The sequence below is a fragment of the Colius striatus genome, chromosome 7 (assembly GCF_028858725.1).
Source record: "Colius striatus isolate bColStr4 chromosome 7, bColStr4.1.hap1, whole genome shotgun sequence".
Lineage (NCBI taxonomy): Eukaryota > Metazoa > Chordata > Aves > Coliiformes > Coliidae > Colius > Colius striatus.
Window position 1 is genome coordinate 651,366 of NC_084765.1, and position 13,911 is coordinate 665,276.

General features: G+C 56.3%; 3 protein-coding genes across 5 annotated transcripts in view; 2 read left to right on the forward strand and 1 right to left on the reverse strand.

Moving 5' to 3' along the window:
- The first annotated feature begins 24 nt into the window (after positions 1–24).
- TMEM80 (transmembrane protein 80) lies at positions 25–6,277 on the forward strand. Its single transcript, XM_062000654.1, has 5 exons — positions 25–82; positions 2,707–2,723; positions 4,202–4,295; positions 4,409–4,501; positions 5,214–6,277. Exons 1-5 carry the CDS (start codon positions 64–66, stop codon positions 5,417–5,419), a joined length of 429 nt encoding a protein of 142 aa, XP_061856638.1. The 5' UTR covers positions 25–63; the 3' UTR covers positions 5,420–6,277.
- GATD1 (glutamine amidotransferase class 1 domain containing 1) overlaps positions 35–13,911 on the reverse strand; it is an 87,293-nt gene continuing 73,416 nt past the window's right edge. For 2 of the 3 annotated variants that reach the window (XR_009819118.1, XR_009819120.1), the window contains exons 10-12: positions 7,221–7,328; positions 1,917–2,055; positions 35–1,648 (exon numbers count right to left, since the gene is read on the reverse strand). The gene's annotated coding sequence lies outside the window, so the exon portion shown is untranslated. Of the gene's footprint in view, positions 1,649–1,916; positions 2,056–4,038; positions 4,523–7,220; positions 7,329–13,911 lie in introns of those variants that run through there. The other variant, XR_009819119.1, reaches the window with a different exon arrangement.
- Positions 11,435–13,911, forward strand: part of EPS8L2 (EPS8 signaling adaptor L2) — a 56,499-nt gene continuing 54,022 nt past the window's right edge. The window contains exon 1 of the mRNA XM_062000600.1: positions 11,435–11,637. The gene's annotated coding sequence lies outside the window, so the exon portion shown is untranslated. The remainder of the gene's footprint in view (positions 11,638–13,911) is intronic.

Consider the following 13,911-nt stretch of genomic DNA (forward strand, 5'->3'; position numbering starts at 1 on the left):
GCGAACGGTCGCGGCGCGGAGGCTGCCGGGACGCGCGAGGCCTGGCGGGGGCGGGGCGCCGCCATGGCGGTCGGCAGCCGAGGTGAGCGGCGCGTCCCCGGCGACACCCCCGGCACGGGACGGGACGGGACGGGACGGGGGGTGACTGTTTCCCACCGTGATAGAGGTTTGAGGCGGCGGGACACGGTGGGAGCGACGCAGGGTGCTGAGGTGCAGCTAGGCCTCGCTGCCGAGCCCAGCGCGATAGCCGTATCGCGACAGTCCCGACACGCAGGGGTCGGCCCCGGCGGCTGCGGGCCCCGCGTCAGCCCGAGCGGGGGCTTGGTGCTTGTGCGGACCGAGGAGCGGCTTTGCTGAGGCGGAGGGACGGCGCTTGGGAACCGTCGGGATTCAGAGGGAAAACCGCTCACCAAAAGGATCCGTTCTCGCTTCTAAAGAGAGCAGAGGCTTCCCCCTGAAATACACATCCCAGCCAAGGCTGGTTTGGGCAGCTTTGGAGTGACCAGTTAATAGCCAAAGCCCTAAACCCAAGTGATGAGGTGCCCTGAGCACACCCCTACGGGAAAGAAGCTCCTCCCTACACGAAAGCATCTGTACAACTGGAAACAAGTGGTGTTGCAGTTTGTTCTCCTCTGGACCCTCCGACAGGCTTTGAAATGGGGAGAAATCGGAGGGAAGTCACTGCACCAGGTCTCACTGCTGCCGGTGCTCCCCACGGCAGAATGCAGCTCTTGCTGCTGCACCTCTGTGTGCCACGCAGAAACGCTTTACCGTTGCCACTCTGCCCTTTTTTCCCCCCTTCCCCTGCCAGAATTCTTACTTTTAGTTTAAAAATCCCCCAGCAGCAGCACTGCCTGCAATACTCCTGGCAGGGAGAGGATCATAGAATCACAGAGTGGTGGGACCTTTAGAGACCATTCAGTCCAAACCCCCTGCCAAAGCAGGCTTCACCTAGGTCAGGTCACACAGGAACGTGTCCAGGTGGGTTTTGGGGACCTCCAGAGAAGGAGCCTCCACAGCCTCCCTGGGCAGCCTGGGCCAGGGCTCCCTCACCTCACACCGAAACAGTTTTACCTTACGTTTAAATGGAACCGTTTGCGTTGCAGCTTCCTTCCATCGGTCCCTGCAGTTTCACTGCTGAACCCGTGTGAAATGCCCCCGGTGCTCAGGGGGAGGCAGCACCGTCTCAGTCATAGAGGCTGCCAGAGCCCTGGCTGGGACAGCAGCGGGGGTGTCTCGGTGCCCTCTTGTGGAAAAAATGACTTGGAAAAGGCTTCAAAAGACAAGTCGTGGAACTCACACGTGTGATAAAACGATGCTACACAAATCATACCCCTCGCGTGTCCCAGCAGGGATGGGGCCACGCCAGCATGGCTCAGTGTTTGCTCATACAGAACCCGTTCCGTCTGGGGACACTTCTTGCAGAGTAACAACACATCTGCATATGCAGTTGTGGCATTTCAAATTGACAGCCTAAAATACCTTCCCAGTGCAGACGTTTCCTTGTTGCTGTGCAGGAAAGGAAGCGCAGCTCTGGGCAGGAGGCGTTGCTTTTGCATGGGGCTTTGTGCCAGGGCATACATACAAACACATCTTTATCCACCAGTCACTGCAGAGCAAGGTGTGGGATGAAACCTTAACTCCCCTTCTGCAAAAAGCAAGCAAGCATTCATCAGAACAGCTTTTGGCTACGTGAAGGGACGTGTCTGTAAGGAGCCTGTCGCCCCTTCACGGAAGGCAGAGAGGGATGAAGCCCATCCAGGAGGCGTTTCAGGTCATGGGCTGCGTGAATCATCTCAAGTCGCTTGCCTACTTCCACAGCCTTCCCAAATGGGATACCTTAATTAGGTGCCTAAAGTTAGTGGGGATTAATTTGGGCCCAAGTGCATAATAGGATGAGGTGATGAGGACATTACCCTCCAGAAGTCCAGGGATGACGACGGTGAGTCCAGCCCAGTGGTTTGATGGTAATGAGCTGGATGAAACGGCCTCTCACAGCCAGGCAGCTCTGCTCCCTGTGAAATGGAGAGTGTAACTCTCCCCTTCCTCCTGGGCCTGAAAGAGGTTGAGAATATTAATGAGTTACTCAAGAGGTGCTTTAGTAGGTCAGTGCCATCGTGTCGCAGGGGAGTTTGACCTGTGCTTTTGCAGAAGGCGTGAAAGAGGAAAGGGAAATGTCTCGGTTGGCTCCTGGAAGCCACTGGGGAGGATTCCTGTGGGTGGGCAGGACACACGGCTTTTTACATAAAGTGCCTTTGGTTTGGAAGGGAACTGGTTGGGAAGGATGTTGGGAGGAACCACCGACCTTTCTCACCATTGGTTCTGGTTCCCCTTGTATGCTCCCCTCGTTCCTGCATAGTTAGAGGGGATGAAGTGTCATCTGCTGGGACAGGACAGGATAAACAGGTTCTAGGTGATGCCTGGCTACCTCTTTATGTTTGGAAAGAGATGGCTTCCTTGGTGAAAGTGGCTTTTTACAACAGGGATTTCCCCCAAAACACTTTAGGATCCATCTGTTTGGAAAGGGGGCTTTTGGAACCTGCCCTGTGTGACTGGAGAGGATGGGGAGCCTTCCAGGGCACAGAAACCCCCAAGCAGGCTTGCCCACCAGCAACACCAGGTTGTTTGAATGTTTCTGCAGCACTTTGGGTGGATATTCAGACTAACTTTCTTCCCTTTGTTTGTTTTTCCCTTCTCCATGCAAAGGAAGAACTTCCTCGGTTGTATCCTTTTCGTCCCGTTCCTCCCTCAGAAAGACTGAATGGCATTCCCACCTTCCTGCCTAAGAAATCTGCTAGTGCTCTCTTCTTCTTTGTGCCACCCACATGAAGCAACACTGGGAAAACATTGCAAGGGAAGAAGCTTTTTTTCAGCATTAGCTGAGGTTTCACTGAGGCTTTGCCCTGCTCACCAGCCCCCCTCCTGCAGAAACCCCTTCCACACACTCTGTGGCCTTGGCAGAGGCAGTTTGTGGACTGATGGACCCCTCTCCCCCCCCATGCAACACACCTCACAGACAGCTGACACAGCCAACAAGAGGTAGTAAAAGCAGCTTTCAGGAGTTCTTCCTCTTCACTCATGCTAATCGACCCTGCCTTTACTCCTGCCAAGATCTAAGTAACCTCCTGAGAGGAGACACTTTTGGCTTCAAGAGATTTCCATGCTTAGAACTTATCTAGTAATTTTTTGCTCCACCTTCCTTCAGCTGGAAAAACACAACCCCCTGGTTGTGTGCGAATAGAAGAGGCTTCTCTGGGAGCTGGAATGCAGAAACTGGGTGGGTGGTTCCTGTAAAAGACGCCTGGGATGAGGTCCCTGCTTGGAGCCAACTCTGAGGGTCTGGGAAGGGCTAGGGGAGGGAAGGGAGGTATAAAATGATGTGGAAATGATGAAGTCTGAACTGACAGCTTCCTTATATAAATGACACTGTGCTACTTAAGGCCCAGGAAGGCATTTGGTGTTGCTTGGTTATCAAAAACCCAGATGAATGGCCAAACTTTCTGCATTCCTGGAGCCACGTTCCACTTGTATGACAGCATTGCTGTGTTCCCTGTCCTTCAGGGGTGTTCTGAGGATATGTTGAGGATTATGGAGCTCTCAAATACCTTGGCAGGGGATACACATAGACAGGAAAATAAATACAGCTAAATAGTATCTCAACAGTTAGTTTAGTGAGCAGTGAATTAAGGGAGTTTGTGTCTGATGCATTTGCATCTCAAAGTTGAGCTTGTGGCCTTTCTCAGGCACATAACAAAGATGGAGCACAGTTTTCATCCTTTCCATCATCTGGGCAGTCCCAGGGCCTGCCTGCTTCAGGGAACCACCTATTTCCCGAACCTTGCAGGAATCTGATGTCCCAGAGTCTGCCAAAGCTCTGTCACCTTGCTAACACATACAGAGCTGTCTGAGGAAGCCTACACACACCCCCTGCCCCGTGTCCCTGGGCTAACGAATACCCTGCCTCATACCACGTTTAAAAAGAGCAACTCAAGCCAAACCTGAAACAGGGAGCTTTTATCCCAGCTCCTGAGCTTTGCAGCCTCCAGTTCCTTCCCAGCCCTTACCAGTGGGCCACAGATGGTTGAACCGCTTTGGATATAAAAAGGCACAACAGGTCTGTTTTGAGGTTACTGGGAAGTGGTGACGTTCTGGAGTGGATCTCACCTGAGTGCTGTGGGAAGTCCTTAACAGGAGTTGCCAGCTGTCCTCTCTTCCCTTACAGATCCTGCTTCACATCAATGGCCTCTATTACATCTTTTACTTCTCGGCGACTCTTGTGATGATTGTTTATAAAAGTAAGTGGCACCTGTTCTGGCAGGAAGGTGGGCTGGGTGCTCGGGGCAGGCTCGTGCTGTGGCAGGGTACCTGCTGTCTTTTCCTGGCTCATTTACACTGGGTTATTGTACAGGTCAAGCTTTCAGTTACCCAGATGGTTTCTTGGCTCCAGATCTTGCGTTGCTCTTCGTGATGGCCCTTCTGGAAGTGCCCCGGCTGTACTTTGGTAGGTCATCTTCTCTCATCACTGAAGTAGAATAATCATTCAGAAACTGAGTCAAAACTTGCTGGTTTAGCAGATATTTGCAAGCTGGTATTCATTTCTGTCACTAAACTTGATCTGACTGATCAATAGGTTTGGCCAGAAGGTCAAACAGAATTTGCTCTCCTATGAAACAGGATCTTAGTGCCATGACAAACAATAGCTGCGTTGTCAGAAAGGAACCCAGCTGAGAGCTGGAATGCTGCTTGCAGCGAGTGGGACTTGAGAGACTCAACATGTTGGAACACAGAGGTTTCCATTCACTGGGGCCAAACAGCTCCTTTCAACTGCCCCGGCAGCCAAGAGCAGCCAGCGAGTGGCAGGGCCCTTGTGAGACAGGTAACACCAAGGACGTCCCTGAGCAGCATCTGGCCGCTCCTTTCCCCTTCTCTCCTTCTGAAGCTACATTCCAGTTCCAACATCTCGGTCTCAGTAAGCCAGATGAGCGCAAAGCACCTCCTGACCCCTGTCCAGAGGCTGCCCAGGTGGGTTGTGGAGATTTAGAAATGGATTGTCCGTTGGTGCCTGGGCTCGGGTTTACTGACAGAGCCGTGGTTCGGGGTCCTCTGAGCTGTGAGAACTGGAGCTGTTTCCAACAAGAGTACTCCAGACTTGTGGCTTTTGACACTGTCAGAATAAACCAAAGCCTGAGACAAGCTTTCTCGTTTCCTTCGAGGCTCCAAGGGTAACCTGACAGAAGAAGAGGCTCCTCTGGGGCTGAGCCTCGTGCTCACGCTCGGCAGCGCCCTCCTGTGCGTGTATTTCCTGCTGTGGCAGACGTACGTGCTGCGGGCAGACGTCATCCTCAACGCTCTCCTGCTCCTTACCTACAGCCTCGAGTCAGTGCTGAAGGTCACAGCCATTGCTGCTTTTGTCAGCTGAGCCCTGGCACTTCTCAGCACGTTTCTTCTGTCACAGACTGGCTTTGTGTATCAAACAGTTGCTCTCATAAAAATCCTGTAAACCTTTCCTGTGTTGGAAGGACCAAATCTCCCTGAGTGGCTGCTGAGCTGTCCTGCCTGCAGCTGGGTTTGCTTCCCTATGGGCGAAGGCAAGAGAGGATTCACCAGGGATGGATCCCAAGGCAGAGGAGCAGCCAGCACATCCTGCAGCTCCGTGCTGGGAGGGGATGGGAGCTCTCGTGGCTCTGCAGCACCGTGAGTGACACAGAAACGAATCAGGCCATACGGGACACACTCACTCCTGCTCGTGTTGGAGGGCACAGCTCCTCTGCTGCTCTCATTTGTGTTTTGAGACCCCAGTGGTAATCTCCCTGACTTTAGTAGGGCAGTACCTCATTTGTCCCAGTGGGAGAGAGTTCTGCACATACCCAGAGAGCTGGGGGACAGGGTTTGGGCAGCTGGTTCCTCCTGCTGCGGGAGCCAGGGCAGCAGCGTGCAGGTGTGTTTGTTTGCCTTGAACGGCCTTAAGATGAACATCAACACTGACCAGTCACCCACCCTCCTGTCCTGTTTCAGAGGCCGACAGAATGTTGTCAGGTGTGTTTCTGTTTGGTGTTAAATGAATCACGGTGTTCCATGATTCTGCAAAAGTCACTGCATTCCAGCCATGTCTTTTGCATGAAAGCAACTGCAGGGTTGTTTGAGTTGTATCAGAAGGGTGTATGTGTGAATGGAAAGCTTGGGGAGCTTGTGGGGTTCTGTATCAGCAGGTTTTCTAGTCAGAATTTCCTATCTTGCTATTTATTTATTCAAATAAATCATGGTTTAGATCTCAAAAGTGTTTGAAGTGCAGAGCATCCCGTTCAGATCCTCAGCTACAGCAAAGCTACGCAAAGGGAGGCTGGGGCGAGGCTGCATGTGTGCAAAACCCTCCCAACCTGCTCTGGGGAAGAGCACCCAAGCTCTGTGCTCCTTTGCACCAGCCAGGGGCTGAGAACACAGTGAGCCAGGCCCCAGGTCACCTCAGCCACGCTGCTGGTGGCTTTCCAAGGGTGGGAGAATCATAGAATCAAGGACTCGTTTTGGTTGGGAGAGGCCTTTGAGCTGCTGGAGCCCTCCCCCTGCCCAGCCCAGCACTGACCCACGGCCCTCCTCAGCCCCACGGCTGTGGGATCCCTCCAGGGCTGGGCACTCCCCCAGCTCCCTGGGCAGCCTGTTCCAAGGGAACAGAACCAGCAGAACAAAAGAGAGGGAGGAAAGAAGCAGAAGGTCCTGTGGAAGGGCCTTTGGTCATACCCAGGAGAGGCCCTTCCAAGGACAAGGAGCACCAGCTTCTGTCACCATTACACCACTCAAAAAGCAGAGCGTGCCCACTGGCATGAACCCCCTGTGAGGGCAGGGGCACAACCCAGAGCCTTGTTGATCATGTTGAAGACAAGGTGACTGCAGCAGGGCTGGGTGCTACAGGGCAGTTGGGAAACTGGCGTGACCAAATGTTTCTGTGCTTCACCTGCATGAATCAACCCCCCACCCATCTGTCCTTCCAGATTCACTCAGCTAAGGGCAGGTGGTGCTGACAGAACCAGGAGTGACAGACAAAGGGAGCTGCACCTCGCTGGCACTGAGGAATGCACGCCCAGCAGAGCCCCTTTCTGCAGGCCCACAAAGGAAAGCACAGCTTTTCCCTGCTATTTAGAGCTGCCTTGTACAAAGGTCTGGCAACAGAACATCTGACAGATGGCTTTTAAAGGGAATATTGCAAAATGGGAGATTTTCTTTACCTGCATGTAGGTGGTACAGCAGACAGGGTCACACACCTTGACATCGAGCCACAGCCCCCATGCTTTGCCTTCCTTCCTTGTGCTTTGCCTTCCCTCCTCTCGTGCTTCCTACAAACCAAACACACACAAAACATCAGCACGGCTGGAGGTGGCAGAGGCCCAGGGAGCAGCTTCAGGAGGCAGTAATAAAGCTGATGGGAGGCATTCCCTTCTGCCCTGAGGTGTTTGACCCCACCACAGACCATCGCCCCCTCAGCTCCAGCCCTACAGCCAGCTGTGGTGCTGGGCCAGAAACTGGATCCCTGGCCTGATCTATGCTTCTGATGAAGGTATCATGTATCTGCCTCTCTCCATAAGAGTTTGGGATGGTCTCCAGGCCACGGGGAGTAAAGCAGCCCCCTCCTCAAACTCTAAAGCAGTGTGTGGGTTCTACATATGTATGTTCCAAAAGACATTGAACTCTCTGCTCCCTGGCCACCACCTAGATGAGAAACAAGCATCAGCAGAGTGGCAGCTGATAGTCAGCAAAGAGGTAAAAACACACGTGGGATGATAAACATGCTTTTGGGGCTTGAGAGCACTGCCTGATGGCTGGCACACTGGTCACAGCCCTGGGCAGCTGGCAGCCCTCGCTGGCTGGCAGCAGCAGCCTGGATTTGCACCCTCAAAAGGGCAGGGCAGCTCTGTTCCAGCTTAAGATAACATTTTCCAGGGCCTTTTTCCTGATTAGACGAGCAGATACTGGGGTATTTGTGTTGCTGACAGCCCCCCACTCTGTGATGAATGTAGGAGGAGTCTGTAAGCTTCAGCCGCCTCCTTCACCTCAGGTATTGCCAGGCTTTGAAGGGGAGCTGTCATTTAGTCCCCGATTTTGGGACAGCTTCTCTCCACACCGAGCTGGTACAAAGCCCAGTGAGAATCCAGCCCTGACCTCAGCCAGTGCCTCTCACCAGAAGCTCCTTTCCAGTCTGCTCCCAGTGTTCAGAGAAGCAGGACACGGCAGAGCGAAGCCATTGATGACATTTGGCAGACAGAAGGTTGCTGAAGCTTTTAATTACGAGGCCCAGCCCTTCTGGAACAGGAAGAGCCAGTTGGATGAAAAGGGCATTAAAAATGGAGAGGAACACATATTTCGAGGAGCTGGGTTTGGGTGGTGTTTACTCTGCAAGGAGAAGCCTTTGTTCTCGAGCCATCACGGGGTGTCTGCCGCCAGGCTGATTTAAAAGGCTGATCCCAAGAGGGGAGCGCAGCCTCCTGATCTCACACGGACATACTCTGTGCCATGGGGCTGTGCTGGCCCACGGCTGTCGCTGGTCCCCAGCAGGCAGGAGCAGAGCACGGCCCAAAACCCAGCTGAGGCAGCCCAGTCCCCCAGTGACCGCTGTCTTTGTCGCTGAAGAGCTGTGGCTGGAGGCACAGGGCCGAGGACACACGCTTGGGCTCCACAGCTGGGAGCCGAGGCAGCGGAGCGGGCGTCTGTCATTCCCCACTCACTCGCTGCCTCTGGCCCACTCCAGCCAGCACCAGCTCCTTGCAGGGAAAGTGCAATAAGCTCAGTTGTGGTTTTATTCCCTGCCCAGAGGAAAAGTTGCCTCCCCTGCTTCACAGTTAAACTTCCTACGGCAGCACCTCACGGGAGCCCGCTGGGCCTGTCTGCATCGACAACGTGGAGCCGAAGCTCCCAGACAGCACACAACTGCCTCAAACATCCAATGGCTCCTCCAACAGACTCCTGCCAACCCCCAGTCTGCATCCTGGGAAAGGCAGCCCAGCCCAGCCCAGCCCAGCCCAGCCCAGCCGCCCCACTGAAAGGCCCCAGTGGCAGATGACACATTTCAGGGGGTAGGCTCTCAGCTGCCAAGGCTGGCCGGGCTCTGGCACAGCCGACCTGCCCACCACGCTCCCCCTCTGCCGAGCCAACATCCCTCCCGTGCCGGGTGCCGTGGCTGCCGGCCCCTGCCCCAGGGGCCTCGCCGTGCCCAGCGCCCCGCAGCGAGCTGCCCCGGGATCCCGCTGACGCCGCGGCACGGGGGTGACAGCGCTGGGCGGGCGCTGCACGCTCAGGATCGTTCACCTCCTCCCTCAGAGGTCACTGGCAAACCCAGCTGCCAAAACACGGGCTCCCTGCCGCGTGCTCCCCCGGCGCAGCCTGCCCACGCCTCAGCCGGGCGGCGCCTGGGCACGGGCCAGCCTGGGCAGCGCAGCTCAGGATGGGCAGCGGGCTCAGGAAGCCAAGCTTGCTCCAGGCCTCTGGCCCGGGGTGGAAGCCTTTGCATCTTTTTCTCTAGTTTCAGAGTTCACAGTCACACAATCTTAAGGGATGGAAGGGACCTGGAAAGCTCACCCAGTGCAACCCCCCTGCCAGAGCAGCACCACCTAGAGCAGGGCACACAGGGACTCATCCAGCTGGGTTGGGATGTCTCCAGAGAAGGAGCCTCCACAGCCCATCTGGGCAGCCCCTGCCAGGGCTCCCTCACCTCAACAGGGAAGAAACTCTTCCTTGTGTTTCTCTGGAACCTCTTCTGTTCCAGCTTGTCCCCGCTGCCCCTTGTCCTCTCATTGGAGGACAGCAAGGCATCATCAAGAGCTGCTTCTTCCACAGGGTTGGGGACACAGTGTGTCTGTAGCACGTACGTGCCGTGGGCTCATCACCCCTCGTGGGGATGGTGGAGAGGCCTGTGATGCACTGGTAAAATGCTCTCAAAAGCCTCATCTCTTGGAGAGGACTGACAAACCAGGCACAGCCCCCACTGCCACAGCTCTAAGACCCACACATTCAGCTGCTGTTTCCCAGCTTCAGCAGCAGCTCAGGACCTGATGCTATCCTTTGAAACGATGTTACATCTCCAAATCCTAGAGTCATTTCAGTTGGAAAAGACCTTTCAGATCAAGTCCAACCACTCACCTCACACTGCCAAGCCCACAACCTTGAGACACTAACCCAGGTGTTCTTTGCAAGTGTTGCCTGCTCACACACAAGAGCGTTTCCCAGTGTCCAGGGTCTCTCTGAGCCCCTGAGCACAGGGTCTGCAGGGCTCAGCTGGTGCACAGCAGACCCCAAGCACAACTCAAACATCCCCTCTCCAGTCTGGCCATAGAAACTCAGGAGTGGCTTTGGCAACTTTCTAAGCTTCCCTCTGGCTTTTAAAAGGCAAGAGAGGAGCTACAAGAGGTTATGTGATGAGATTGGGGCTTCTCGAGAAATCCTTCCCACAGAGCACGGGGACAACGCTCAGCACAGCACAAGGGCTGAAGCTCAACCTCTACCTCTGCTACTCCAGCAAGCAGCAGCTCTGGCTTTCCCTGTGCCACACCCGGGCCCCTGGTGAGAAGAGATGGTGGTCTCACCCTTGCTAACAGTGATAACAGAGCCTGGACACCTGACACAGCTCAGGCTGCACCCTGCTGATGCCAACACCTTCGCCTCATGCCCCATGAGCCCTTTACTCTGCTCCTGTGCCATGGCAGTTGCTTCACCTTGGTTCCTCTCAAAGGTGGGTTTAGCAACCGTTCCTCACCATAAGCCAGCACAAAGCTCTGTTCTACCTTTGCCCAGTGCCAGGGGCTGAGGCAGGGAGCTGGCACACATGGCATGGCCTGGTCCTGCTACCTCCTGCCAGCTCATGGTAGAGCTGGGGCAAGACAAGGGGCTTTTTGGCCGTGGAACCCTAAGGAGCACAGTGTCACAGGGGGAGAGTACCCCACAAAGGGCTCTACCCCTCCCCCTGACCGCTTCAGGGATCTGGAGGGAGACAGGGGATGTTTTGTCCAGCTCACAGCACCTTTCCCCGCTGCAGAGATCAGGGCAGGCAGGCGTGAAGCTGGAGGAAAACAACCCGTGAGGCAGCGCGGGGCTGCGAGCGGAGCGCGGGGCTGCACAAAAGCTGCCTTGTTCACGGCCCGACGGAAAACCCAGCTCCACGGGCTCCTCGGCCATCCCTCGCTGCCTTCAGCCCCCACCACACCCCCCTGCCCTTGCAAAGTGCTCTCAGAAGGAAACCTGAGGTTTCCCACGTCCCCCCGGCACCGGGCAAAGGCCCCACTCGCCCCCCGGCGCCTCGCGGGGCTGCACCGGCTCGCCGGGGCCACCGGCTCCTAGTTATACAGTAACCTGTTGCTCCGGGTCCCAGCTCCACCTCTCGCTGCCTCCACATCCCTCCCCCTCGTCTCTCCTCTGCCAAGAAACCTCTGTCACCTGCTCTCAGACAGCCGGGGCGGACGGCAGCGGGGCGGGCGGCAGCGGGACGAGGCGGCGCGGAGCCCCCGGGTTGGGGCGGCGGGTGGGCTCAGCCTCGGGCCGGCGGGAGCCGCCGGAGCATGGCAGCGGCACTGAGCTGAGCAGGGCAAAGCCGACTGCGGGAGAGGACAGCCGGGAGCCGAGGGAACTGCGGGACACGAGAGAAGCTTCGCAGCACCGGTGAGTCCGTCCTCGCACCCCGACACTTCCCGGCCCCCTCCCCGGCGTTGCTCGGCTTCGGGAGCGCGGTGGCTGGAGCCCTGGAGGGAGCGGGACAGCGGGGGGCTGCGGCGGGGGGCCTCCCCCCGCATCTCTTGGTGCTGCTGGGTTTTAAAGGCCGACAGTGTCATTTTCCGAGCGTTACGCTTTGGGGGTTGTTTCCCATCCTCGCGTCTCCCCGCGGGACAGACCCAGTAGGTGGCACTTTCTCGGCAGCGGAATGTCCGTCTGGCACCGAGCTGGGCTCTATTTCCCCCGTTCCTAACGCAGCCTGGAGCCGGCAGCTTGCAGCAGCCGTTTGTTTGCAAACCTCCGCCTTTCCTCCCCTCGGGATGCTCGCCCGGGGAGTCTTTCTGGCCGTTCCCCACGGAGCAGCTGGTTGAGCCGCTGCTCTGGGTAGGTGAGCAATCCGTGCCCCTGGCCAGGCTCAGCACCTTTCGGTTGGTGAGCTCTCCGTGCCCCTGGCCAGGCTCAGCACCTTTCGGTTGGTGAGCTCTCCGTGCCCCTGGCCAGGCTCAGCACCTTTCGGTTGGTGAGCTCTCCGTGCCCCTGGCCAGGCTCAGCACGTCATTCCCAGGCAGAGGGGAGGTTCTCTCCCGGTGCCCCGCTCCCTCTCGCTTGCTGGCCTGGCAAACGCCGGTGCAAACTCCAGCAGGACAAGGCTCAGGGACAAAAGATCGGGCTGACGTTATTTTTGAGTACTGGAAATAACTGTGAGCCGGCACAGTAGTAAAACACGGTGATTGCCCTGCTGTAATTAGGGCAACGGGGAGCAAGGCTGGCGCTGCTGGGCTGCTCCGGAACGCTGCGGGAAGCCAGTGATGCAACAGGGATCAGATCCAAAGGTGGCTGCTCATCCAAGAGCTCCAGCTCTGGGCTGCTTTGGTGGGATCTGCCCCTAAAAAGGGCTTTTTCTGAGTTAAAAGATGGCAGCGAGAGGCTCATCCCCCAGGTGACACAGGTCAGGCTGAAGCAGAGACCCGTGCAGGGTTTCGCTCAGCGGCACAGTCCTGTCTCTGTTCAGTCGAGTTTTCAGTTGATCTGGGTGGAAAAAGTAGCCCTGGACACACACAAAGGGCAGGCAGTGCCACTGAGCCAAGGAGCCCTTAACAGGACTGTGACAAGGACTTGGGGTCCACTGAGGGAACACATCTGTGAGTGGCAAAGGTCATTGCTTTGCCCTGTTCCAAACCAAGGCTTAAGCTGGTGTTTGGGGTAACACAAAGCTCCATCCCCACCGCCTGGGTCGTACCTGCTGCTGCTTTCCCCTGCTGAGGCGTTAGGAAGCCAAGGTCCCTGCTGCTTTGGCTGATCCCAGGGCCTGCTTTGCCCTACTCTGCAGGGCAGGGTGGCTTTGGCATGTAATGACAGAGCTTAGAGGGTGCTTTTGGGCACCTAAGAGAAAGTTGAGTGCTGGGTGTTGGTGAAGCCCTGGGGGAGGGATGAGCAGTGAAAGCTGGGTGCTGGCCCACCTTTGTTGGCTGCCAACCCCTCAGCACCAGCCACAGTGACAAAACCTGGGCCTGAGGCTGAGGGAATAGGTGCTGCAGATGGCTGGTGCCGTGGCTGCAGGCTGTCCCTCCGTGGGGAGCAGCTTGCCAGGCTGGGTGGCAGCTCAGTGCAGTGGAACAGCAGCAGCCACGGTTTTCTGGGGCTGTCCCACTGTTGGCTGCCCACCCAGCTTCAGCCAAGGCTAAGGAGGGGGGAAGGAGAAACCCAGGCCAGGTAGCTCCACTCCCAACTGGGGAAAGAGGCTCTGCTGGGGGATGGCCTCGGGGCCAGACCTGCCAGAGGTTTGGCAGCATCTGACCCTGGATGAGGTGGCTTTGAATGTGCTGGAAAGCAGAATGGTTTTTGTAGGATGATGGGATTATTCAGGCTGGGAGTGAAAGATGCAGAAAGGATTCTAATTCACTAAAGGACTCCAGAGGTTTTTGTCCAAGGAAGGAGTGAAACAGGGAGAACATATGAGCTGGCTTGTGTGGGCTTGAGAAACATCCATATGAAATAAGTCTGGGTGCAAAGCCTGTGGGGGAGCCTCAGAGGGTTGTTCCCAGAGAGCTGGATCCCAGGGTGCCGTCTCTGTCACAGTCTGTGCCTGCTTTGTCTCTTCCACACCGTGGTCTCCCTCCAGGTGCTGGGTCAGGGCAGGTTTATGGTGTTGATGTGGTGGTTTTCTCCTTGCTCTGGCCTCATTGCCTACGTCAGAGCAGTCAGCAGCACTGCCCGTAACTC